Here is a 27419-nt window from a genome sequence, read left to right as displayed (position 1 = left end):
TTGTATATTCTTCACTTCTGTTATCCTTGCATGTAGTACATTTCTATTAACTATTACTATTTGTAGATTTAGCATTCTATTGATTTCTCCTTCAATCATTCTCCAATATTCTTGCACCCGATCGCACTCCCACATCATATGATTGAACACCCCTCTTTGTCCACAACCGTGCCAACACCTATCTTTCATCCCTGGTAAAAACCGTGAAAGTTGTGCAGGAGTTCTGTACCATTTTTGTAACATTTTCCTTCTTGCTTCCCTTAATACATTGTACTTTTCTTTTGCTATATTACTTATTTCCCTTTGTATGTCTTCCCTCTCAATTTCCATGTCCATTCTCCATGTTTGGAAAATTTCCTCTACTATTTCTTCTTTTACCGTTATAATTTGTTCATACAGATCTCCTGCCACCTTCTTTTCCTCTCTCAAACATTTCCTAATCACCTTCTCAAAATGGACTGTCCTGTTCTCTAATTTTTTCTCTCAATCTAAAAATTTCCTGTCTTATAGCCCAAGCTTTGAATCCAATTCCCTGATCCTATCCAATTCTGAATTTCTTTTTGTTCTACAGGGTCTCCATCTACTGTATACAAATCCTCCACTAACCTTTTCCCTCTACTTTCAATTGATCTCAATGTTCTGCCTATAATTTCGTTGTTATTGTAATTAATTTGCCATATAGTTGCCATCTTATTCTCATTGCCTGGACTTAGCTTCTTCTTTCTTTTTTCCACACTTTTATTGTTCCTTTAAAAGGTTCCTTAAATTCTGCTTCTTCTCTCCTACTCCATTCCCTAAATATTATTTCTTTTTCTTTAGTATTATTTATTATCTTCTCCATATTTGCCCATTTTTTTTAGTATACTGTATTTCCAATAATCTTTGGATTTGAAACGCATTGTGGTAGACTTCTGAACTTGGAATCCCCCAGCCTCCCTCTTCCTCTTTTGCATTTAACCATTTGTCCCTTATTCTGGGCCTTTTTCCTCCGACTGCCCATTTTCTTATTCTCCTGTCCCATGTCTTTAGTGTCTTCCTATCTACTGTGTTCGGTAAAGTTTGAAATAAATATATCAATTTTGGTATTATAAACATTTTTAGTGCCCTTATTCTGTCCACTCTTGTTAATGTTTTCCCTTCCCAATTCTTAAACTGTTTCTCTATTACCTTCCATTTTTGTTTATAATTCCCCTTGACTATACTCTTTGGGTTTTTATATATCCATACTCCTAAATATTTCAGCTTCTTTAATCCTAATCTCAACCCTGATATTTTCCTAATCTCCAGTTGTTCCCTTGGTGGGGTATTAAGACATAGTATCTCTGACTTTTTAATATTAACAAATAGTCCTGATATATTTTTAAATTCTTCCAGTTTTTTAATAATATCTTTTACCATAATTAACGGTTGACTTGTAATAATCATTGCATCATCGGCAAAGAAATTAAGCCTTATTTCTTCCTTTTGTCCTCCTTCCTTTTCTATTTTGTACCCTGTCCAATTGGTGCTATTCCTGATACTTTCAGCTAGCATTTCTATCGCTATTACAAATAAAGTGGGGGATAATGGACAACCTTGTTTTGTACCATTTAAAATTGGTATCTCTCCTGTCCTTCCATTATTCACCCTTATTTTTGCTTTACAGTTGCTGTACAATTGTTGCAGTGTTTTGCAAAGGTTTTCCCCCATATTCAACTGTTGACATAATCTTAACAGATAATTGTGATTGACTTTATCAAATGCTTTGTAAACATCCAATTTGAGAATTCCTATTTTTTTCTTATTCGAATTTGCATGATTCATTGCAATTACTACATTTTTATTGGATCCCCAATTTTTCTTCCCTTCACAAATCCATATTGATCCTCTTTGATTATTTTTGGCATTATTGTTTCCAATCTTTTTGCTAAAATTTTTGTAAATATTTTATAATCTTGATTGCATAGACTAATCTCTCCTTATTATCCAACATTTTCACTTATCCAACACTTTTATTTTTCAGTGATTGGTTTGGGGGGAGGGCAAAATTCTGTTTGCCTACACTTGAAAAATACCTAGGGCCGGCTCTGTTCAGCTAATAATAATCAATTTCAGTTAAAATAAATAGTTCAATATTTGAATAGGAACACATTTAAAGTGATGTGTGTGTGGTGTGGTTTTTTGACTTCATCTTAAATATTTTAAAACTATTTTTAAAAGTGCTTCAAGTACTTGGTCAATCTGAAAGATAGCCTATGACCTCACCACAATTGCTCACCCCCAGTTTAAGACTATTTATGGCTCTTGAATATTTTTGTATAATACCAATTTCTGTTTGCTTTCCAAATGTCTGAATGAAGAGAGAATAACCCATCTGTACAAGGCCAAATAACACAAAGAAGCTGCTGCACAAATTTATTGTGTTTTCTGTGTTTGCTTTGCTTTAAATTGTACTGTGAGTGCATGTGGGGTTTTTTAAAAACAATTTTGTAAATGTCATACAATGTCTTTTGGTTAAGAAAAATATGGCTTACTAACTAAGATGTATACTGAGGAAGAAAGAAGTAAAGAAGGGATGTAACTGTGAATTTTAATTCTATGTTTAGCATTTCCGACTCAATGTAAAGAACTGGACTAGAAGACCAAACATATAATTTGTAATTGTAGGGAAGCGATTTCAGCAACATGGCAACCACACGCAAATACTTGAGACTTTTGTAAAGCAAACAGCCCAAAAAATGTATCTTTCAATATATTTAAGGTGTCTGGTAATTATTTTTATTTCTTCTATTTCTATTTCATTTATACGGCCTTTTATAACCATTAGGGTATTCTTCATCAAATTTCTGAGTCGATCAGTTCTGATCTGGAGATATTCAGAAGACAATGGATTTTACTTAGGGGTCCCTCCACGTTAGTTAGACATTTGAACTTACAGAAGGCCAGGATCTCAATGTATCCAAAATAAATATATCTCTCCCCAAGTTTACAATATAAGGAAAACACTAGGGTCAGGACAGTATGTAGGAGGAGGAAGAAGAGATGTAGTTTTGGGGCTGATGGCTTTAACCCAAACCCAATGCTTTAGGGAATGTGTGTGTGTACACACGTAAGTTGGCAAGTGAGAACATTTCTTGAAATTTTGTCCTGTTTTGAAAGATAGTAAAAGGATATAACCAATTGCTGACTTCCAGAGACCATTGATGGAAGGCATGAAGATTTGGATTTCCAAATCAAGGTTAAGATCCAGAGCTGAATTGAGCATGAAGATTATGTCACTGGGAAGTTTTATGGATTATGCTGAGAGAGAAGGGAGCTTGTAATGGATGGAAATTTCTTAAGGTGAGACACAATACAACAACATTTGTATTGACACAGAATGTATAATCACAAATAGTTCCAATAAGAAAGAAAAGTGGAAAGTGCTGCTGTAAGTAACCATGCTGTACATATAAGGAGTGTCGCGGTTAGCACAGTTGGGGCCGTGGTTAGTACAGCGGGTTAATCTTCCAGCTACAGAAAATCTTGCCAACCTGAAGGTCAGCCGTTCAAACCACAGGTTGGAGTGAGCTCCCACCATCAGCCCCAGCTTCTGCTTACCTAGCAATTCGAAAACAACATTGTGAGTAGATAAATATGTACCACTTTGGCAGGGAGGTAAAAAGGCGCCCTGAAGACATGCTGGCAATTTGATCGGGAAGATGTCCGTGGACAGCTGGCTCCTCGGTATGAAAAAATAGAACAACAGCACCTCCCCATGGCTGAGTCAAGCACAGCCTCCAGATGTCAGAGATGAAAAAAGAGGGAAGCCTTGTGTCTGTCTTTGTACTGTATGTCTTTGTTGTTAATTGTATAAGGGCATTGAATGTTTTCCATATATATATATATATATATATATATATATATATATATTCCGTAATCCACTCAGAGTCTGCTCAGGAAGATGGAGTGGAATATAAAGTATATTATTATTATTATTTTATTATGACACAGCAAACTGGAAGTGGGGGTGGGGCCTGTCCGTGATGCACTCCCTAGGCGGGGCTCCTCTGAGGGAATCCCTTGTTGGGAGCTGTTAAATGTCCCTGATTGTTTCCTGTTTGGAATTCCCCTGTTTTCAGAATATTGTTCTTAATTTACAGTCCTGATTTTAGAGGGTTTTTTTTAACACTGGCAGCCAGATTTTGTTCATTTTCATGGTTATTATTTCTACTAACTCTCACAATTCCCAATGTTGCAATTGGCCATCTTTGATTAGCATTGAATAGCCTTGCAGAGGTCTCATCTGGGAAGGAAAGAGGGCGGAGCCACCTGAATGACGGACAGCCAGGGGCTGCCCGTCATTCAGGCAGCTCCTCCCCCTTCCCTTCCAGGCACCTCAACAGCACCCCTATTGATTGGCCACCACCTGCAACCGCATACTTCGAGAATACCTTCAGCCACCCCTGTGTTGGAGGGTGGTCCCTGGTCAAAGTGGTCCCTGTTCAAGTGCTACCTGGTCAAAGTGGGCCCTGGTAAAAAAAAAGGTTGGGAACCACTGGATTAGATGGACATCCATTGAACAGAACTTCATTGGTATGTGTTGCACCCCAAGGCAGCGTGAGCACTCGAAAACCAAACAGGAGTCAATATAACATATAATATCTTTAATAAAGCAAATATAAATCCAGATGAAAATAGGTATGGAGTTTGAAGAGGATGTAGCTCTTTTAGGAAAGTCAAAGATTAGTCCAATAAAGTGAAAGAAAAGGTCCAATATTATAATCCAAAGTCTGAAGGGCAAAAGTTCAAAATTCCAAAGCCGTTAGAATGTTCTTGAGTTGAAACAAGGAAACAAGGCTGGAAATAGCAAAGTTCAAATCCACTAGAATGCTTCTTAACAAACAGACAGGAACTTAGATGAAGCTGAGGCAAAACTTGGATCAGGAACAAGGCAAGAACTAGGTTGAAGTCCGGTTCTACTCGAGAGTCGCGGCACGGCACAGCCCGATGGAACTGGGAACTTGGCTTGGAAACAAACAGGAGCTGGAGTCTGGCAAACCTCCCTCAAGGAGAGCAAAGTTAACACCGCAAAGAAGCCACCGAGCAAAACACTTTTATGGATCCTAAACTGAATCCAAAATAGAGAGAGCAATACTCCCAAAAACTTCCCATGGGAACTCTAACCATTATCCCCTCGGGACGCCAGACGTTGACTTCGACGGAGGCCTTGTTTTGCGCTTCCCTCACGATTCAGAAATTCTCTTCGATTAAAATCCTCAGTCTCAGGCAAGCTGAGAACATCTGGCACAGACAAGGGAGGAAGAGTAGGAGACTCCCTTCCAATTAACAGCTCTTCCTGGCTGATTTCTCCAGGCACCTGGAGCTGCAAAGGGTTCTCAGAACTGGGTGAAAAGTCATAATAAGCCTCTTCTGTGTCAGAGTTCAGCTCCTGATCAGGCTCTGAAGCCATGGCTGACTGGGATATAATAGTATGTTTGCCAAAGCACTAGGTGAACCAAATTTGTTAGTCTGCACATACCCATGTCATACTAATAATAGTATCAGCTTTCTGAGTGCAAAGTATTCAATTTCACAACATCATTTTCCATACACAAAGGGTTATCAACAGCCTAATAAGAGGTCAATTAGAACCAAATAGGCTTAGTAAGCACAGACTGATGAATAAAAAGGGGTGGGTTAGGGGAAAGAACAATCAATGGGAAGGGAAATGCAGGTAGCTCAAGTCCTGAATAATGCCTTTATCGTAGGCCCCACGTGTAGCATCCTAAGTGAGATTGTTCCTTGCTGTTGGGACTTTTCATTCACTTCTTTTACTGTGGAGAACATCATAAACCCTAACGATTCAAGTGATGGGAAAGGAACATAAGGGGGAAATAGGGGGCAAATCTAAGCTTGGATCTTAATATTCTAGACAGGCCTTAAGATAGAATTGAATTTTTTTTCTTGTTTTGCCTGGGTTTTCTTTTGCAGCTTCAATTCATGTCAGAACAGTGTAAAATGCTTAAGGCAAACATTCTTCAGCTACAGAGTTCAGAGAGTTTGGCCTAATTAGCTTCAAAAGGGGCTGAACAAGGCATTTGAGGAAATCTGACAACTACCTGACATGTGTCTGATTCGACTGAAGAAGAGAGTTTTGTTTTTAATCTTCTAGTTCACAGCAGAAAGCTTTCAATGTATTTGGACTGAGAGATTTATTCATTGATTCATTTTAGACCGTAGCCTCAAAGGGCCCATTGAGGGGAAAATGTTCCATTATTTTATTTAACTAAAATCATAGAACTTAATTTCCAGATATTCCATTTTAAACAGAATTTGTATCTTAAATCGGAAATTTTAACCTATACTGTCCAAAAGCAAAGGTACTCAAGTACTTTACAAGATAATTCTATGCAAGCCTACTCAAGAGCAAAGCCCACTAAGGTATACTGGAATAACCCAAAATAAGCGGAATGCAGTTTTAACTTTGCCTGGTTTTGATTTTGTCACTTATCTATAAGGAAATGTTAAATAACTGCGTTTATCAATTGGAAATGGACAGCTATTCAATAGCATAGACTTATGGCAACTCTACTGTGGACAGAACTCCAAGTTACACTGTTATCAATGTCTCTGTTCAGGTATTCCAAGCTCAAGGTCATTGGTTTCCTTGACTGAGGGTGCTTCCAGACAGTGTCAAATGCGGGACAAATAAGTGGGACAAAAAATCATGAGACTTGAAAACAAGTTCAAACACAGGCCTGTCAGTCTCAGTAAATGATCCCCCGCCATCCTGACATTTGTAGCAGATTTTAGAAATCCGCAAGATGAGCAGGGGACATCCGGCAGAAGATTACTTTTTAAAAGATTGGCTCTCCGAGATGCACTGGACCTCATATACATTCATGTGGATATCAAAATGTACACACAAGCAAATTTCTTATCTCTTCTCACCCTGCTGTAAATGCAAGCTCTATTTCATAAAGATCAGAACAAAGGAATGCTTGCAGAGAGTTCTCATTGAAATTGCTTTCCATTTGTGCTTCTATTTAACTGCCCAGATCAGCTGTTTTGGGATTTTAAAATGCACACATGTGTTGGAGCAGTCCACACCAGGTATACGAATGAAATCACATACTTTCCTTGACTGCAAGAAATCACATACCATATATACTCGAAGATAAGTCGAGATTTTCAGCCCTTATTTATGAGCTGAAAAAGCCTCCCCCGGCTTATATTCGGGTCAAGGTCAAGCCAGCAGCGGAGCCTGGAGGCCACAGTATGTTTTCTTTGCCAAAAACTCCCTTCTTCGCTTCTCCTCCCAGGCTGGTTATCTTATTTTTTTGAAAGAGAGAGAGAGACAGAGACAAGAAGTGAATGTTTTCAAAAGCGAAAGGAGAATGCCAGATTGCATGGGTAGAAGGGGAAGGAAAAAAGATATTCTTGCAAATGTGCACGATTCATTATTATTATTATTATTATTATTATTATTATTATTATTATTATTATTATTATTATTACTACTACTACTACTACTACTACTATTATTGCAAGAACATTTGAGTCCAAAGGGAGGGAAGGAGGGAAAAGAGAGCAACAGAAGGTGTGTATTTCTTTTTATTCCTAAGGAAATACAAATGAGGTGGGTTTTTTTGGGAGGGGGAGAGAAGTTTTAAAAAGCCTTTTCTGGCTACTTTTAGAGTTTGAAAAAGGGAGAAAGAAAAGAGGTGGGAAAGGGCAGGAGAAAAGAAGACAAAGTTGTTTTTAGGGGGGCTTTGCTTGCATTTCTTCCTTGGGTAAATGCATGCCCCAAAGCTTCTAAATATTTATATAGATGTTCCCCCTACAAATACATTAATATATGAATTTTCCCCTCATATGTTTACAGGTCTTTACAAATCCTATGTAAATATAGATAGAGATTTCCATGTACCTGTATTTCTGTTCCTATATGTATACATTAATTTTATATATGAATTTTTTATGAATTTTACCCTCACATGTTTGCAAGTGCAGAGGGAAAATGCGCGTGCACACACACACACACACACAGATGTCTAGATAGATATAAACATTGATAAATAGGGCTTACAAATATTGCAGGAGGAAAATGCACATAGAGGATTTGCAAAGGTTTCAGGGGGAAATACACATGTGAAATTAGTATATATAATGATAGATCTATATCTAGCTCTGCATTATTTATGTAGGCATTATATGTTTGCCTGTTACTATGTTGGAAGCTGGCCTGAGTCCCCAGGGGGAGATAGATAGGGCAGGCTTCAAATGAAGCTGTTGTTGTTGATGATGATGATGATGATTATAAAGTTATTGTTGCTTTTCCACTTATAGAGTTAGTTTACTGTTTTTCTTTGAAATACAGTAAATATTCAAAACATTTAACCCACTGATGCCTCAATTAATGTAATTTTATTGGTATCTAATTTTATTTTTGAAATTTACCAGTAGCTGCTGCATTTCCCACCCTCGGCTTATACTCGAGTCAATAAGTTTCCCCAGTTTTTGTGGAAAAATTAGGTGCCTCAGCTTATATTCGGGTCAGCTTATACTCGAGTATATACGGTACTTTTCTTGATACAGTGATGTGAATATGCACATTTTCCAGCTGAAATCATGTTTTAAGCATACCTTTTACACACATGTTTTCCAGCTGTTAAAACAAATAAAAGTGAATTTTCATGAAATGTCATTTAGCCACCCCCCTTTATCCCAGTTTCTTCTGTTTTTTAAGACATGTGTAGAAAGGCCCTGAGTAATGCAATCTTCTACCTTTCCTTTTCTTGGTGGTATCTCAAGAGCCGCCACAAAGAAGAAGGTATAGCAGGTCTCCTGACTGGATCTATTAGTGGTGCCCCCTTTGTCACAGGTGAGTTTGGTAACTTTAGTGCATGCAGAAAGGAAACGTGTAGAGGTTAAACATTTAGAGGAGGAAATGGCAGGTTTCAGTGGCTACTATGCTGTAGCATTGCATGTGACAGGAGGGTACATTTTGATTCAATGTTGGAGGGAACTTCTTGACTTAGAGCAGTTCATCAATGGAACCAACTGCTTAGAGAGTTGGTGAAATTACCTTCTCTGGATATCATCAAAAAGATTCTGGGCAGCTACTTGCTGGGGATGCTCTTGCTGGAAATCCTGCATTGAGCAGGGTATTGACCTGATGGCAGACAGGGCTCCTGACAAATTATGATCCTAAGCTTGCTCCTCCTGTCTATCTTACTTTTTAAAAATATTTTATTCTTTTTGATACATGCCAACAATTAACTATTTTTGCCATACATAACTTATTTCAGTATACATTGTTCCAAAGGTAACTATTCCTTAAATGACATTTTAAACAGTCCTTAGAAATGTATTACCCTCCATCCCTGCCCTCCCCCATACCTTCCACCCCCCTGGAACAGCAATTCAAAATATTGTCAATACATTAGTTTAACCGTGTGGAACGCCTGGTTCAAGGTGCTGTATCTTTCGTCTCCGTCTATTTTGTCAATTAGCACAGTCCATTTCCTTAACCAGTCTTGATCTTTTAGGCCATTTGTATATATATTTTTCGTTTGAATGATGAAGTCGTTAATTATATATTCTGATATATAAGCCCACCAGGTTTCTACATCCCATTTTGTATCATCCCTCCATCCTCGGGCTATCATGGCTTGTATTGCGGCTGTCAAATATTTTAGGATCTCTGTCCAATTATTGTTATCTTCCTTTACCTTTACTGTGAGAGACATGTATCTAGCTGTCCCATATTAATTCTTTCCCTATTATTTCTTCCATTATTTTTCTATAAAAGTTCTGAATTTTTCTACAGTCCCACCACATGTGGGAAAATGTACCTATTTCCCCTCAGTTGTGCCAACACTTATTTGAAGTATTTCCTGTTATGTGTGCTACTTGGAGTGGGGTTCTGTACCATTTGGATATTATTTTCCATTGGGTTTCTTTAATCCTTATATGTTTAATTTTATGAATATTATCAATCCAAGACTCAATTAATTTCTCAGTAATTTTTTTTCCTGTTTCCAGTTATCTATAAGGGTTGTTTTTGTATTGTAAGTTAAGGTGATTAGTTCGTCATACAATAGCCCAGTCATTCCTTTATCTATTTCTATTTTCCTTTTAATTATTCTATCCAGTGAGGTTTCAGCTACTTCTCTTCTTTTCATGGTCTGAGCTTTACTGGACAGCCCTAACCATGCTATCCAGTTCCCGTGACCACATTTGTCTTTTACTTTATCCCACTTTAATATTTCTCTTTTGGGATTCATGATGTCCCCAATCCTTTTGATACCGTTTTCCTTCAGTGTCCTAATTAGATTTGTGAATGTCTTATCCTTATTTTCCAATCTTTCTAGTGGGAAATGGTCAATTTTATTTATTTGTAATTTATTTTGCCTTTTTTTTCCAGATTAACAACATTGAAAAACAGGGGCCCGCTTTTAAATTCTTTATGTCTTTTCTATGTATTCTCTCCCCAGTGATGTTCCTCTTTGCCAATTATTTGCTTCCTTTTCTATTTGCACCCATTTTTTTGACCCTTCCAATTCGAATTCTAATAACCTCGCTAACTGGCTTGCCTCGTGGTATATTCCCAACGAGGGAGCTCCTCAACCACCCATTTCTTGTTTACTATAGTATAAAAAGTTGGCAATTCTATTTTTGTTTCCTCCCACTACCCATTGTTTGATCCTGTCTATCTTACTAAGCACCAGTCTTTTCTAATGAGTCATGTCTTCTCATGCTTTGTCCAAAGTATGAGAGTCTCAGCTTGGGCATTTTGCCTTCTAGGGAGAACTCAGGCTTGGATTGATTTATGAGCAATTTATTAGTATTTTTGGCAGTCCGTGGTATCCAGAGAACTCTTTTCCAGCACCAAATTTGATTTTCTTATTGTCTTCTTTCTCATTGTCCAGCTATCACAACCATCCTCCTCTGACCTGCCTAGTCCTCCTCTGACATGCCTAATCAGCCAGGATGGGCAGGGTCAAGGATACAACTGGTCACCCTCATTTCTTGTCGACATCATCAGGTGAGATAGATTTAAATGAATCCAATAAAATAGGACAAGCAGGTGCCTGGGTTACATCACTGGAATCTGCATTAACATTGGTGTCTAAGTCGGAATGAATCTGAGCAACTCTATCTGCAAAAAATCTTGCAAAATATTCACAATGATCAGTCGAGTGGTTAAGGTCCCCCTACTGACTACTCGGAACAGCTCGGCTGGACAGTTCTTTGCTGATGCAATGTTGGTAGCTGTGAAAGATTCTGCACTGGTTTCATTGCTGCAGAATAGGTTCTTAAAGGCATAGGCAAACTAAGGCCTGGGGGCCAGATGTGGCCCCCTGGGCGCTTACCCAGGCTCTTCTCATTTTCTGCCAAAGCACCTCTAATCTCTGTTTCACATGCTTCATTGTCAAGAGATTTCTTGAAAACTATGGAGCTGACTTGGCTCTGCTTTGTAAAGGGAGACTTTCAGGAGCAATTATGTCAACTGCTCTGGTCACTTCCTGATTCCAGAGACAGAATCACCTACTGAGGAGGCAGAAAAATCCCTAAGAAACATCAAGAATCCATCCGGATCCATAAGTCTCCTGGGGCCAGAGGCGGTCCAACCATAAGGTGAAATAGGCATTTGCCTGTGGCGCCATCGTCCTGGGGGCACCATCGTCCTGGGAGGAGGGCACCACTCTCCACCTCCTTCTCTTTCGGGCCTTCCGGCCAGCGCAGACCCACCTTTGCACCACGCAAGCCCACCTTTTGGGCCTTCAGAGATTGTGAGGTCTGTAGGAACTTGGAAGCTAGGTATGTGGGGTTTATATATCTGTAGAAGGTCCAGGGTGGGAGAAAGAACTTTTCTTTGAAGCAGGTGTGAATGTTGTAATTAATCACCTTGATTAGCATTTAATGGCCCTGTGGCTTCAAGGCCTGGCTTCTTCTTGCCTGGGAGAATCTTTTTTTGGGAGGAGTTAGCTGTCCCTGATTGTTTACTGTCTTGATTTCTTCTGTTTTCAGAGTGTTGTTCTTTATTTATTGTCCTGATTTTAGAGGGGTTTTTGTTAGTACTGAGGGCTATCTGGGTTATCTAAGTCCACACTGCCCTATATCCCTGTTCAATGTTTAGTGCTAAATTTGCAAATATAGTAATTCCTACATAACATTACCATGTATTGAACTGCTTTTTCTATTGATTTGTTGTAAAACATGATGTTTTGGTGCTTAATTTTTAAAATCATAATGTAATTTGATGTTTTATAGGCTTTTCCTTTATACTTCCTTATTATCCAACATTTTCGCTTATCCAACGCTTTTTATTTTTCAGTGATTGGTTTGGGGGGGCGCCAAAATTCTGTTCGCCTACACTTGAAAAATACCTAGGGCCGGCTCTGCCTGGGGCAGACCATCCTGGTTGGTTCTTCACCCCTGCAGAGGTTTGGAGCCCCAGTGAGGCTAAACCTGACCAGGTAGTGATCAGTCTGTCTACTGTGTGCTTCTGTTCAGGTTGTAGTCTGGGAAGGTTCCTCTGTCACCTTGTTGTAGTGCTACTAAGCAGGTTACAGTCATTTATTTTATTAGATAGTAAAATACTGTAGATGGAATGTTGTTTCCGCCTCTAGAAGCATATTCTGTTTGACCTGCCTTCAGAGACTAGTCCAAAGATTTAAATTAGATTAAGACTGCATGATTTTGTGTTGTGTGTCCTAATTATTACAGTCTCTTTACCCACAAAGATGGATATTTTTAAAGCTTTCCTTGGAATCTCAGTCTATGAAGCATTAGTAAAGTCAGTGAAAAGACAATGGAATATCACAACAAAGGCCAAGGAAATAAAAGAAACAAATCTAAATAGCTGAACATCTTGCTGTTGAACAATGCAAGATGTTAACAAAGGGGTGGGATCATGTAGCTCCTTAAATGTTGTTGGACTGTAAATCCCAGAAGTTTGAAGCAGCATAACAATGGGAATGCCAGGAGTTTCATTCAAGAAATATCCTTGTGATTCCCATCCCAGTGAATATGGATGATGATGACAATGAAGATGATACATTTTGAAATAAATTTCAAAATTATACATACCTTCACTCAGCATAACGGAATACCATAATTTATATATTGCCACCATGGTTTTGCATGGGGGACATTTCTTCCAATGCCTTATATGCATGACAGTCTCTTTAAATAATAGCACTATGATGATTAACATGTGATCTGTACAGATCTTAATGTCTACTGAATAAAGATCAGGGCTAGGACTTTGTGGAGATTGCATGAATTAGGGATGGATCCAAAGGAAACTGGATGACTTTGAGGTGGCAAGGCAAACAATATAGCATTATTCTTTACGACTAGTGAAAGAGGCTGATCAAATGCATACTATGTAGAAATAGTACATGCCCAGTCAGTACTGTAATTGTCAGTGTACAGACTATTGGCCCTGGATGCTGTGTGGGAGCCACGGTTGGCTATCCTTCTCAAGCAAACATTCTGGTAATGATACAACAAATTATGTGAGGAATATCTGGCAGACATAATTTTGGAAATCATGGTATAAAGCAGTGTTTCTCAAGCTATGTGATGTGGGGCACTGCCCATTATCTTTTTCCAGCATGTCATGGACCAGCACCATATTCATGCCCATTTTCTTGGAAGTTCTCCAAGGACTGCCAACTGATCATTCATGGGCTGAACCCAATCCAGGGACAATACTCTCTGTAGCACTGGTGTTAAGACAGCAAATCAACATCTTCTTCCTGTAAGTTGTTAATATTCTAGCGTATTGAAAAAATATGGGCACATAAAGCTGTTTCATATTCAGTGAGACTTTTGGACCATTCCATTCCAGACTGACAGTTGGCAACTCTGCAGAGAGCCTGGCCCCATCTACACTGCCATATAATGCAGTTTCATAATGCAATTTAACTGCATTGAACAGCACTATATGGCAGTGTAGACTCGTATAATGCAGTCAAGTGATGAAACTGCATTATATGGCGGTGTAGACGGGGCCTCTGAAGGGGATTTCAGGCTGCTGCCAGCCACTGACTGAAACAGAGACTTTCTACATGCAAAGTGTATGCTGTATTATAGATAGAACTAGTGAAATATGTCTTCGGAGACTGGGGTAGGGAAATTTCCTGACAGCACCGACAAAAGGAAGCATTAAGAATATTTCTCCACTCAGAATGCAGTCTTGGAGAGCAAAAAGCATATTTGAATGGAATGCAGTGAGGCAACTTCCAAACTGCCCCTACTGCTCTATAAATGTTACATCTGTACTCATACAAACTTGTTACTTGAAACTATGGGTCAGCCTGGAGCTAGGAATTCCTTGTGTGCCTTAGTCAATATATACATATATAAACTAAACTATTGATGGTCTATTATCTGTTAGGCACCAGTTTGAAGTTTGACTCACCTTTTGCTTTCTTTGCAGTAGCAATAGCTCCTCCTTTATCTTATCTTATCATAGCCTGACTTCTTCACTCTTCCCCCTTTCTCTCAATAAGACCAGTAGGATCACACTCCATGGTATCGGGTGATAAATTTCACAGCATCTACGGCTTTCTGTTTATTTACAACTCCCAGGAAAATTAAAATTAAAGAAGATCAGAGATTGTCATTCTTTCCGGTGGTGTCTCTTTGCATTGTCCAAACTTGCTGGTTACCAATGGGTATCTGATGCAATGGGGCTGAAATTGCAACAGCTATCTTTCCTTACACACATTTTTGAATAATTGGTATCTTTAGACACCAATTTAATGTTTCTTTCAGAAGCTAAAAATTATGCTTGGCAGTAGAACTATGTTTCCAGGATAGTTCATCTTTGTTATCACAGAAAGAAATATTATTGTCATCATTATTGTTTTCTCATCTTTTTACTGAATTGGACTCACGGTGGCTGATGCATGAGTTAAAACAGGGTACGTGGATTAAAAATGAGTCATGAAGAAGTTAAAAACCAATTAAAAAACTACAGTATGAAAACATCAATACTTTACACCGATATAAACTGTTTGAGCCCAACTATTTGCAAAATTGCATTTCTATATACAAACAAGCTTGAGTGTTGTGATCTGTAGAGGAGGCCCTGCTCTCGGTCCCACCTTTGTCACAAACGCCTCTTCTGGAACTCCCTCCCAAAAGAATTAAAAACTGCCCCCTCTGTCCTTGCCTTTAAAAAGTCACTGAAAACTCACCTTTACTCTCTGTAAATGTTACATCTGGGGTATGGAGAAGTGGAAGATTAATATGTCTCAACATGCATCATTGTCTAGATATGTCAAATCTTAATACCTTGTCTAGATACTGGAATTTAGTTTAAACAGTTGGTTGTTGAAAACCATCCCACTTCTCAATAAGGTTTTTGCTGTTAGTTTTAGATATTTTATCTTGTGATAAATTTACACTATGTGATTATGTCCGTCTGGTTTATTTAAGTCTTATTTTTGGTTAATTTTGTCTATTATTAAGTTCAAAGTTAGGCTGTTTTATACTGTTCGATGTGTTCTGTTTTGATATAATTTGTTTATATGTTTTCTCAATGGCATTGAATGTTTGCCATATATGTTGGAAACCGCCCTGAGTCCCCTCGGGGCGATAGGGCAGTCTACAAATTACTACAAGATTATTATTATTATTTTATTATGACACAGCAAACAAGATAGACCTGCTGGATTTCATATCACAAAATCACAAGTCGAACACTTCCCAAGTGTCTAGGACTGTGTGATGTATTTTCGGATGATGCGCGCAGATCCCAGCAGGGTGGCCTTTTGCAGTTGGCAGATCGTAATTTTGTCAATGTCTATTGTTTCCAAATGCCGGCTGAGATCTTTTGGCACGGCACCCAATGTGCCCATCACCACCTGCACTGGTTTCTGCCAGAGTCTTTGAAGTTCAATCTTGAGGTCCTGATAGCGGCTGAGTTTTTCCTGTTGTTTTTTGTCAATGCGACTGTCACCTGGGATGGCAACATCAATGATCCAAACCTTTTTCTTTTTCACAACAGTGATGTCTGGTGTGTTGTGTTCCAGAACTCTGTCAGTCTGGATTCGAAAGTCCCACAGTATCTTTGTGTGTTCATTTTCCATTATCTTTGCAGGTTTGTGATCCCACCAGTTCTTTACTGCAGGGAGGTGATACTTGAGGCATAAGTTCCAATGAATCATTTGGGCCACATAGTTGTGCCTCTGTTTGTAATCAGTCTGTGCTATTTTCTTACAGCAGCTGAGGATATGATCAACGGTTTTGTCAGCTTCCTTGCATAGTCTGCATTTATTTATTTATTTATTTATTTATTTATTATTTTATTATGTCACAGCAAACAAGATAGATATGCTGATTTCGTATCACAAAATCAAAAGTCGAACACTTCCCAAGGGTCTAGGACTGTGTGATGTATTTTCGGATGATGCGTGCAGATCCCATTATTATTAATAATAATAATAATAATAATAATAATAATAATAATAATAATAATAATAATATTAATAATATTATATTATTATTATTATTATTATTATTATTTGTAGTAGTATTTAAAGTCATGAAAAGAACAATAAAAATGCAGCATACTGACTTAATTAAAGATCTTTCTATGTAAGCCATACGTCATCAAATGCTTGTTAAAAAGATGCTGGCAGAAGGGAAGCAGAGAGGAGGTATCATGCAAATTTCAAAACAAAAATGAAGTATTTGAATAGGAATCGCAGGATGGCCACATTCATTTTAGGATGGGGGAAATGAATCCTTCCACTTGAAATATTTTTCTCCTCCTCAAGCTATTTTTCTCAAGGGGAAGTCTTATTGCTATCAGAGCTGCAATGGCTTATTTATGCAGACATGACAGGAGACTCTAACACTTCCTTATGCTAGAAAGCATAGTACTGCTTTGCATTATATTTAACAATTATTTGGTTTGTTCTCTTTACAATATTTTCTCAGCGACCTTCTGAACAATCAATGTCTGACAGAGTTGACAATTTTAGGCTGGATGACCAATGGCCCAATTCACAGTTTCATATGAGACACATTCCTCCATAATGTTCTTTAATACATATGCTGCCAACTTGACATTGACAGCATCCTTTGAAACAGAAAAAAATTGTAGTAATAATATGAGATAGTGTTTTGGTTTGAAAAAGTGAAATGAAAGAACAAGCAGGAAAATTGTGTAATATTTTTTAAAAAAACAATTGTTTGTCACATTAATGAAATTCTATCTGAATCAGTATAGGATCTCCCCTTGCCTGTGCCAGCCATAATTTCTCTCTCTGTAATAATCTAATCTTTACTATAAGGACATGGGAAACATTGTGCGGATGCCATATGTACATGAAAAGTACATCTTGTGGGGGCATAAAAAGTCTAAATGAATACAATATGTGGTATCCTAAAAAAATTATTTTTAAAAATGTTTCTAGCCCTGATAGCAGTGAAGCTATACTTGACAACAAATGCAGAATTGCTTAAAATGCATAATAGCCATCAAAGAAAGTAGTCCTAAATCTCCGTCTGTTCTCTGCATGGTAATGCATAACCATCTCAAATGTGCAAAGCTTAGAAAAATGGGTTACAAGTAAAAAAAAGTTGAGTCCACTCCATTTCATTGGCTATTACTTTGTAGGCTATTGGTTTGTACAAATCGTGTTTCAACACTTTTGTCTTACCCATGTCACAAAGCAAAAATAGAATGGTGTCTCATCTCTATAAATAAAAATGTAATGTTCATTTGTGAGGACCTCATATCTCCCAAACTATTTCACTGATTACTACGAAATTTGGATACAACATAGCATTCAAACTGACGAGTGTTTTAAGCTATTCACATACCTACTATCACAAACCTGTCATACCTGAGACAGGTAAAACCATACCCCTTCAGCAACCTGCCTCCTTGTCACTCAGTTTGGCTTGGCAAATTACATGGAGCTGAGGCTCTGTGGCCTAGCTGCAGAAAGGAGGGATAGTGAGAGTGAAAATCCTTATTATAGAGTGAAAATCCTTATTATTATAGTATAGTTAAATAAAATAATTATAGAAATATATCTGTGGAAGGTCCAGAGTGGGACCATTTTCTGAGGTCATGTGGCTGGCATGACTGCATGGAGCGCTGTTACCTTCCTGCCGGAGACCTATTGATCTACTCACATTGGCTTGTTTTCGAACTGCTGGGTTAGCAGAAGCTGGAGCTAACAGCGGGCGCTCACTCCGCTCCCGGGATTTGAACCTGGGACCTTTTGATCTGCAAGTTCAGCAGCTCAGTGCTTAACACACTTCACCACCGGGGCTCCTATATTATTTTCTGCTTTTACCTTAATTTATTTCTATATTGGCCATTAAATTACTTCCATTTATATAAACATCTATCCAGTTATCTGAAGAATGTGTTTACGGTGAGCAATACCTTCCGATGTGGGAGTCTTATCTTCTAATGTTATTTCTTGTTTTATTTTGGATTGTCTAATTATAGTGTTTTGGAGGTAAAAGGCATTGTTTCTGTCTGTATGGTAATAACATGAATTAGTTGCAGTACCACTGCCATTGTCTCTGAGAGATTCTCTAGCAGTGTCTCTCACATACACACAACCACACACCATTACTGCTTCTATATAGCTTCTCTTACCATGTTAAGATATTGGGGCCCATTAAGTACAGTGGCTAAGATCTACACACCTGAATCTTCTGATTGTTTATTGAAATGCGAAGGACATTGAAATATGGTTTGTTGATTAGTTCTGAATTGAACCTAATGATGCCAACCATATTTCATTGCATAATAGTCACTATCGCATAATAGTTGCATTCCCCCCCCCCCCTTTGGGTTCCCAGTTTTGGTATTTTATGGTTCCTCACATAAAAGTCACATTCCTTGTCCCCTGAAGCTATGGGCCTTCACAATTAAGGGAAGCTCTGTAGTTGCAAAAAAAAGGCTCTCACGCAATAGTCACATTATCCTATATTTTTTATTTTAAAAGGGGGGGGAGTGCAACTATTACACAACAAAATATGTTATATTTGTCATTAAGATCATGGGAGGTCTGAAGGAGAGAAAATAAAAGGAAGACCATAAGATAATTTTATTTTTGTATGAAATAACAAGGAGAATGTGACAGACATAAAGTGTCATGTACATTAGTAAGCTGCAGAACAGCATTTGCCTTCAATTTCCACCTATAGACACTACAATACTGCAGTGAATTTAGTTTGAATTAGAAAAATGCATACAAACAGACGAGTTCAAAATATTTTTGTTGCCATTTTAAAAATGAAAATATTATCTGAATTTAACTTCCTTTGTAATATGTTGGAGCCCTGGTGGCGAAGTGTGTTAAAGCACTGAGCTGCTGAACTTGCAGACCAAAAGGTCCCAGGTTCAAATCCCGGGAGCGGAGTGAGCACCCGCTGTTAGCTCTAGCTTCTGCCAACCTAGCTGTTCGAAAACATGCCAATGTGAGTAGATCAATAGGTACCACTCCGGCGAAAAGTTAATGAATTCTGTAATGAAACTAGAAGATCTAGGCTTCCGAGAGGTTTATGGTATATTCCACAGAAATTAGGGGGATTAGGAATACCAGAACTAAAAACCTATTATGAGACACATATAATAAAGGGAGTGTTTAGGCTGCGTTCAGAACCTAAATTCATTTGGCGAGAATTGGAAGGAAAATGTTGGCAAGGAGATTATGGGGATATGTTTTTCATGTTGAAAACTGGCAAGGTAATTAAGGGGTGCAAAAATAGTCTGTTATGGAGACATGGGCTAAGTTAAAAAACAAGATATTTCCAGGAGTTTCTCCCCTAACACCAATAGTCTTACTGGAAAATTTCCCAGAAGACCTGAGAATTAAACTTAAGAATAAAAAAATTAGTGGAGATGGAAACTGCTCTTTCTTGAAAAGAATGGATACAAAATTCGATGGGCAAATTTAACAAGTTAGAACAGCAAGGTGTCCTGAATTGGTTTGAGAGGCAACAGCTATATCATTAGTTAGGTAAAAATCCCAGATGTAGAGAGCTGAATAAATATGAAGAATGGCTAAGTAAACTTAAAAAGCAAGAAATATCAGGGAAAAGATTAATTGGGAAAATATACAATGTATTAATAGGGGAAGAAATAACCCCAGTGGCGAAGTGTGTTAAAGCACTGAGCTGCTGAATTTGAAGACCGAAAGGTCCCAGGTTCAAACCCCAGGAGTGGCGTGAGCGGCCACTGTTAGCTCCAGCTTCTGCCAACCTAGCTGTTCGAAAACATGCCAATGTGAGTAGATCAATAGGTACCGCTCCGATGGGAAGGTAAGGGCACTCCATGCAGTCATGCCAGCCACATGACCTTGGAGGTGTCTACAGATAACGCCGGCTCTTCGGCTTAGAAATGGAGATTAGCACCAACCCCCAGACATTTAAAAGACATGACTGGACTTAACATCAGGGGAAACCTTTACCTTTACCTATAAATCTTATGGTAAAGGAAATGATACTTGTTCAGGCCCTGGTGGTGGGGTTATGTGTTTGTAAAATGTTCATTGTTTTGTGTTCTGTTTTACTGTAAGTTGTTAATGTATGTAAATATGAAATCATTTAAAAATATTTTTGTCTATTTTTATTCTGTGCTACCAAAACAACCATTCTACAAATGCAGAACACCATATAAATACCCTCTTTACCCTTTTTGCTACAAAAGTGGCATCCACTTCTAACTCATACAAAAAGGATAAGGCAAGCTGGCAGGTTTAGAGGTTGACAATCCATTTAAATTAAAGAGAGGTCACCAAGGCTGTGCTTTCTGCAATTGTTTCTTACTTTTATGTCATATGTTTCATTATTAGGCCAGAGGGTAATATTCATCTTTGAGAACCATCTGGATGAGCCTTTAGAGTTCCTCTACATCCCAGTGCCATGGATTGCAAGGTGATTCGGCTTTTCTGATTCATGTCTATTTTTTTTTCCTGTAAAGAAGCTTCTTAAGACCTGACAAAGGATGCAATATGAGCTTTTAGTATGAGCTAGAATGGCCCAAGAAAGGGGAGGATGACAATGACTTGTCTCTTCTTCCAACTGCTAGTGGCAAACGGAGGAATCTGGTCTAGAACTGGGACCAGTGGCTTTCATGTCATGGGAAGAATGAATATTTTAAAGAGGTTATCTAAAGAGATTGCTGGTCCTTAAGTCCAACGATAAATAAACTTCCCAAACACAATGAATCTCTCCAGTGTCCTCTTAAAGGAAGAGTTGGGAAGGAGAGGCTCAGGAATCCCTGTGACTTTTCACCTCTCAGATGTATAGTCTGAGCAGCATTATGCACTAAGATTTCAAAGAATCATTATGATTAAGTTGTTGTATGTTTTTCGGGCTGTATGGCCATGTTCCAGAAGTATTCTCTCCTGACGTTTCGCCCACATCTATGGCAGGCATCCTCAGAGGTTGTGAGGAAAGCCTTTGACAACACATCATTATGATTTCCCCCTATGTCATTATCAAGAAGATTAAAAGAAAAAGCCAACAATTCTTACACACACAATGGTCACAAAATAGGAAGGATCTTGATGGATTGGACCAGATATTGTGCAATGCAGCATTCTGTTCACACAACACGAGACAACCTGTTGGCCTATGGAAAGCTTGCAAGAAGAATCTTGATGCAGCTGCATCTTATATGTTTATTATTATGTATTTGAAGCCTGAGTACTTTATATTTCAATGTTTTGATTAATACCTATAATCTTTAGTTTTATAAAAGACTTGTTTATAAAATTATAACATCAGGGTTTCTTGCAAACAGACCTATAGTTAGGCAGATTCACACATTTCCTTGTAATAAGAAAATAAATTAGTACAGACCCAGAGTGAGAAGAGAACTGAGTTATTTTGGACTATATATGCACTATTTTTTAGGTGATAAACAAACTCTGTGGCTTCTACATTTTGTGAGACGGCAAAAATAAATTGCTTACCTACTCGGAGCTCTTGACCAAAGACTGTTTTCTCTCCCAATGCTGAGCAGTTCCACCTTCCATATCGGAACTGATACTGGCATTCATTGATTCCCATCTGGGCTCCTTCCCCAATAACTATAATGGCATCAGGACGGCTCTGGCAGATTGCTCGTTGCCGGGGGGCCAAGCCTGGGATTTTGTTGCAGATTATGTTTGCTCCTAAAGCCACCACAGATGACAGTGCTCTGAAGAAAAGCAAAAGAGAAGCATTAGGACTGATGAAGGTCATTAATTCTATTTCCTTGATAGCATAGCATGCTGGACAAGGCCATGGGCTACAAGCAAAAGACCTGGAAGATGGCTCCTATAATTATGCACACTTATCCCAACCTCTTTGGTCTGGCAACTGGGTTGGAAACCTTGCATGACTTTCGGTAATGCCTAGTTTCACTTGGGCCAGAGTTACCACATGTGCAATTTGTCTTACAAAATATTGGCACTTCTAGCTTCTATCTGCAATCGAACTAAGAAATAGCGAGCTGGAAGAAACAGATATTTTAAAAACTTATTTAGATTTTTGGAAATTTTAATAACTGGAGCACACATTGAGTGTAGTGGTTCTTGGCTCCACCTTGCTGTTGAATTCTAAGCCAATGCATTCCCTTCTAATTCTAACCACTACAGTAAAATTAGTTTATTCACCCAACATTCACACTGATTACAGTAGAGTCTCACTTATCCAACATAAACGGGCCGGCAGAACATTGGATAAGCGAATATGTTGGATAATAAGGAGAGATTCAGGAGAAGCCTATTAAACATCAAATTAGGTTATGATTTTACAAATTAAGCACCAAAACATCATGTTATACAACAAATTTGAAAGAAAAAGTAGTTCAATATGCAGTAATGCTACGTAGTAATTACTGTATTTACGAATTTAGCACCAAAATATCACTATGTATTGAAAACATTGACTACAAAAATGCATTGGATAATCCAGAATGTTGGATAAGCGAATGTTGGATAAGTGAGATTCTACTGTATTATGAACATGAAGTGCTGAATTATGATTAGGACTTTGTGAGTATAAATTTGAGAGTCAGGTTTTTTCAGATTTGGAAAATAGTTTTGAGTATTTCACAGAAGTGTTTCAAATGATATAAAAGATATACCTGTAACCAACATATGGTAGCTTTAGTGTTTGTTAAAACATTTACATAGTGCAGTATACTTTTACAATAATAAATCATTCCAAAACTGCAATTCAAATCAGAGTCTAGAAAAATTACTTCTCTTCTTTCAATCCTTGTGGAATAAAAATCTCATTTGGAAGTTTTGGGAGTTGCAATACAAAGAAGTAACTTTTGGGAAGACTCTGGAAGTAGTTATCAAAATATGACACTTTCTCGGCTCTGAGAAATTCATGGAGAATTGGTGTTCCCTTCAATTGAATCTGAATTCTGTCTTCATTCAATCCTGTTTAAATGATAGTGAACCCAATTCCCATAGTATCCCAAACAAAGGGAGATCCATCTACTGTTAAAAGGAAGTCACTTGACTAATCTCAATCCTGCCGAGTAGCAAATCAAATTGCATTCCTTAGTTCTAAAATGGAGATTCTGTCATGTCTCAAAATACACATCTCTGTTCAATTATTAACCATCACTCCAATTCTTATGATTTTATTATTATATTCCAGCCTCCCAGAAATGAGATAACAAGGCTTGGATTAGCCAATATATTATTGCACTTATTTTCTATGCGAACAAAGTGATACTCAAGATTTTATAAGAAATGTTTCTAACATACATGGAGTGAGAAATGTCAGATGTCTGTGACAAAATTAGAAAATAAATAGGCATTCAAGATAGTATTGCAAAATGTATGTTGGATAATAGAACGCACCAAAGAATTTCATGAGAAAATTTATAGATTACAACAAAGCTTTTGAGTGCAGGTGAAAATTTATGACCTGGTCTAAAAGAAATAGTATTGCAACATTATTTGTGCTGATATATAACCTATACTCTGAACATGAAACAACTGACATGAAGCAATATATCGAAGCAGAACGATTTCCCATTGTCAAAGGAGTCAGAACAAAAATAGATTTATCACCGTATTGGTTTGTTTTGTAAGCAGAACATATCATACAGAAAACAGGATTAGACTCTGAGGAAGCTGGTATCAGTTTGAGGGAAGAAACATCAACAATTTAAGTTATGCATCTTACTTGCAGAATACATAAAAGACTTGGAATGACTACTGTTGAAAGTTAAAGAAACAGAAAGTGAAGACAAGCATAATCATCATGGATAATTTGAATAAAGAAAGACATTGAAATACAGTAGAGTCTCACTTATCCAAGCTAAACGGGCCGGCAGAAGCTTGGATAAACGAATATCTTGGATAATAAGGAGGGAATAAGAAAAAGCCTATTAAACATCAAATTAGGTTATGATTTTACAAATTACACACCAAAACATCATGTTATTCAACAAATTTGACAGAAAAAGTAGTTCAATACGCAGTAATGTTGTGTTGTAATTAGTGTATTTACGAATTTAACTCCAAAATATCACGATATATTGAAAACATTGACTACAAAAATGGCTTGGATAATCCGGAAGCTTGGATAAGCGAAGCTTGAATAAGTGAGACTCTACTGTAGTTAAAATAATACCTTGGATCAATAAGTAAAAGAAATCAGAAGAATGCTAAGACTTAGAAGGCAGCTACAAAGGAATTAAATATGATTCTCAAGTATTAAAACACATAATTGAATGTCAGAGGGCCTTTCCACACGGCCATATAACCCAGAATATCAAGGCAGATAATCCACAATATCTGCTTTGAGCTGAATTATTTCCACACTGCCATATAATCCAGTTCAATATGGATTTTATACAGCTGTGTGGAAGGGGCCAGAGTCAGATTTATTAATGCCGTATACAGCCCACAGGCCAGAGGTTCCCCACCCTTGATCTAGGCAATAGTATTAATAGTATTTACAAGTCCTAAGTATGATTTTGAAAACTAAACAGTGAAGAAAGCTATCAGGAAGAAAACCAACCCAACTGAAATGACAAAGAGTTCTAGGAATAATGTGAATGGTTAAAAAGACAAATCAATGAGTCTTCGAACAAAGCAAGCCTGAAGTGAAGATGACTAAATTGAGGTTTTGGACATAGCATGATAAGGTAAAGGTAAAAGTTTCCCCTGATGTTAAGTCCAGTCATGTCTGACTCTGGGGGTTGGTGCTCATCTCCATTTCTAAGCCAAAGAGCCGGCGTTGTCTGTAGACACCTCCAAGGTCATGTGGCCGGCATGACTGCATGGAGTGCCGTTACCTTCCCGCCGGAGCTGTACCTATTGATCTACTCACATTGGCATGTTTTCGAACTGCTAGATTGGCAGGAGCTGGAGCTAACAGCGGCTGCTCACGCCGCTCCCGGGGTTTGAACCTGGGACCTTTCGGTCTCCAGCTCAGGGCTTAAATCCCTTAAACAACACCCTAGGCAGCAGATCCTATCTAATCTTTGAAGCTAGGCGGGGCCAACACTTTGACAGGAGAGTATTACACAGGGCTGGCCTTGCTTAGCTGGTAAAATCACCTCTGTGGGTTTCTTGCCTAAGACAGACAACTTGAGAGTGCATATATACACAGTCAGAAACAAGGGAGACCGCATAATGGGGGAAGGAAGCCATGGCTCTGAATTTGCAAAATCTGAAGAGGGTAGTTGATTATTGGGGCTCTTCGAAATTTCTCATTCATAGGATCACGACAGGTCAACTGGAAGGCAAATAATACCAAAAATATAGGCCATTTTCAATTCTTTGAACTGTGTCTGGAAACAAACCAGCCTGTGGAGCTATTACAGCAGGATAATTTCATGCTCCCAGTTCCCAGCCTTGGTTAATAATCTGGCAAAAGTTCTTTAAATCAGCTGAGACTTCTAGGTGCTCCTCAGAGGCTTCCATAAATGCAGCACATTACATTAATCCAAATGGGACATAACAAAGGCATCACGGCTAATTTATATCTCAAGGATCAAGCACAACCTTAACTGCAAATGCACTCCTGACCACCACTGAAGTCAAGGCTTCCAAATTCAGGGTTGAATTCAGGACTACATCAAAACTCATGCCTTCACATATAGCACAAACTGAATTTCTATTTCTTTGACTGCCTTATTTCATTGCATAATAGTCTCACTTTCCGGGATTATTATGGAAGGGGAAAAAAGGGGGCATTTTTTGTTTCGAAGCAGTAACCTTATAATAAAATGATGTTGAAAACAACTTGAGAACATATATAAACATATCCAGAAAAAAATTACATAGTTAAGCATGTTAATCCTCCTTGTCGGAAGATTCTGCATCACTGTCTTTGCTTGCATTATCTGATGTGCTGTCCTCAGCACTGCTTATGGCAAATGTTTTTTCCTCCTCGTCCTTTTCACAACAATGTCCTCTGTGAAAAGATCCCAATTCTCAATTACCCATGTGCACACAAGTTCTAAGGATGGGAACTTCACATTTCCAGTGGGTATCAATTGGTGACCACTGCTTATTATCCACTCAATACCCAAAAAGCACAAGTGGTCTACAAAGGACTTGCTCACTTGCAATGGCTGCAAGATAGAGGTTTAAAAAGGTAAAGGTTTCCCTTGATGTTAAGTCCAGTCATGTCTGATTCTGGGGGTTGGTGCTCATCTCCATTTCTAAGCCAAAGAGCTGGCATTGTCCGTAGACACCTCCAAGGTCATGTGGCCGGCATGACTGCATGGAGCGCCCTTACCTTCCCGCCGGAAGGTACCTATTGATCTACTCACATTTGCATGTTTTCGAACTGCTAGGTTGGCAGGAGCTGGAGCTAACAGCGGGCGCTCAAGCCGCTCCTGGGATTTGAACCTGGGACCTTTCAGTCTGCAAGTTCAGCAGCTCAGCACTTTAACGCACTTCGCCACCGGGGCTCCAAGATAGAGGTTAGGCCACCAGAAATCACTACTTCTTCTAACTTATTGTCATAGAGAAATTTCTTCACTTCCTTCACAATGTAACTTTGGAGACTGTCCAAAACTAGCAGAGCCAGGTGGTTTGGTAGCACACCTGATCTTCTGTTCCTCACAGTTTTAACCCAATTCATCATCAGTTCTAGGTTCATCCAACCCTTTGCCTGCAATTAGGTTCATGGCAAAGGTACTTTGAGCCTGGGAGTATTTCTGGTTGGCAGTTCAGGCTCATAGTCACTAGTTGTCTGAACCATTCAATATTTTCCAAACCTTATAATTCTTCCTGTTTTCCTTCTCCTGCAGCTTCAGTGGTCAATGTAGAGGGAGAGAAATTGTGCCTCTTTTATATGTAATCAGATCAAATTCCAAAGCATTACAGCCCCATACACAGCATAACTGCAATGCCTTTCTTGGTGACTAATATAATGCAAAAATAATATTTGCTGATCAACTTACTTAATAGTGAATGCCAAGAGAGTTCGCT

General features: G+C 38.3%; 1 protein-coding gene across 5 annotated transcripts in view; it reads right to left on the bottom strand.

The window, feature by feature from the left end:
• The window catches only part of wnt7b (Wnt family member 7B), a 138467-nt gene that overhangs the window by 15147 nt on the left and 95901 nt on the right, over positions 1–27419 (bottom strand). For 4 of the 5 annotated variants that reach the window (XM_003221405.3, XM_062983594.1, XM_003221406.4 and 1 more), the window contains exon 2: positions 21936–22162. In XM_003221405.3, coding sequence (XP_003221453.1) covers positions 21936–22162 — 227 coding nt within the window. The remainder of the gene's footprint in view (positions 1–21935; positions 22163–27419) is intronic. The other variant, XM_008111379.3, reaches the window with a different exon arrangement.

This window comes from Anolis carolinensis, chromosome 5 (assembly GCF_035594765.1).
Source record: "Anolis carolinensis isolate JA03-04 chromosome 5, rAnoCar3.1.pri, whole genome shotgun sequence".
In the NCBI taxonomy this organism is placed as follows: domain Eukaryota; kingdom Metazoa; phylum Chordata; class Lepidosauria; order Squamata; family Dactyloidae; genus Anolis; species Anolis carolinensis.
Note: the sequence above shows the minus strand (reverse complement) of the source record. Positions and strands in the feature narration are given on the sequence as shown.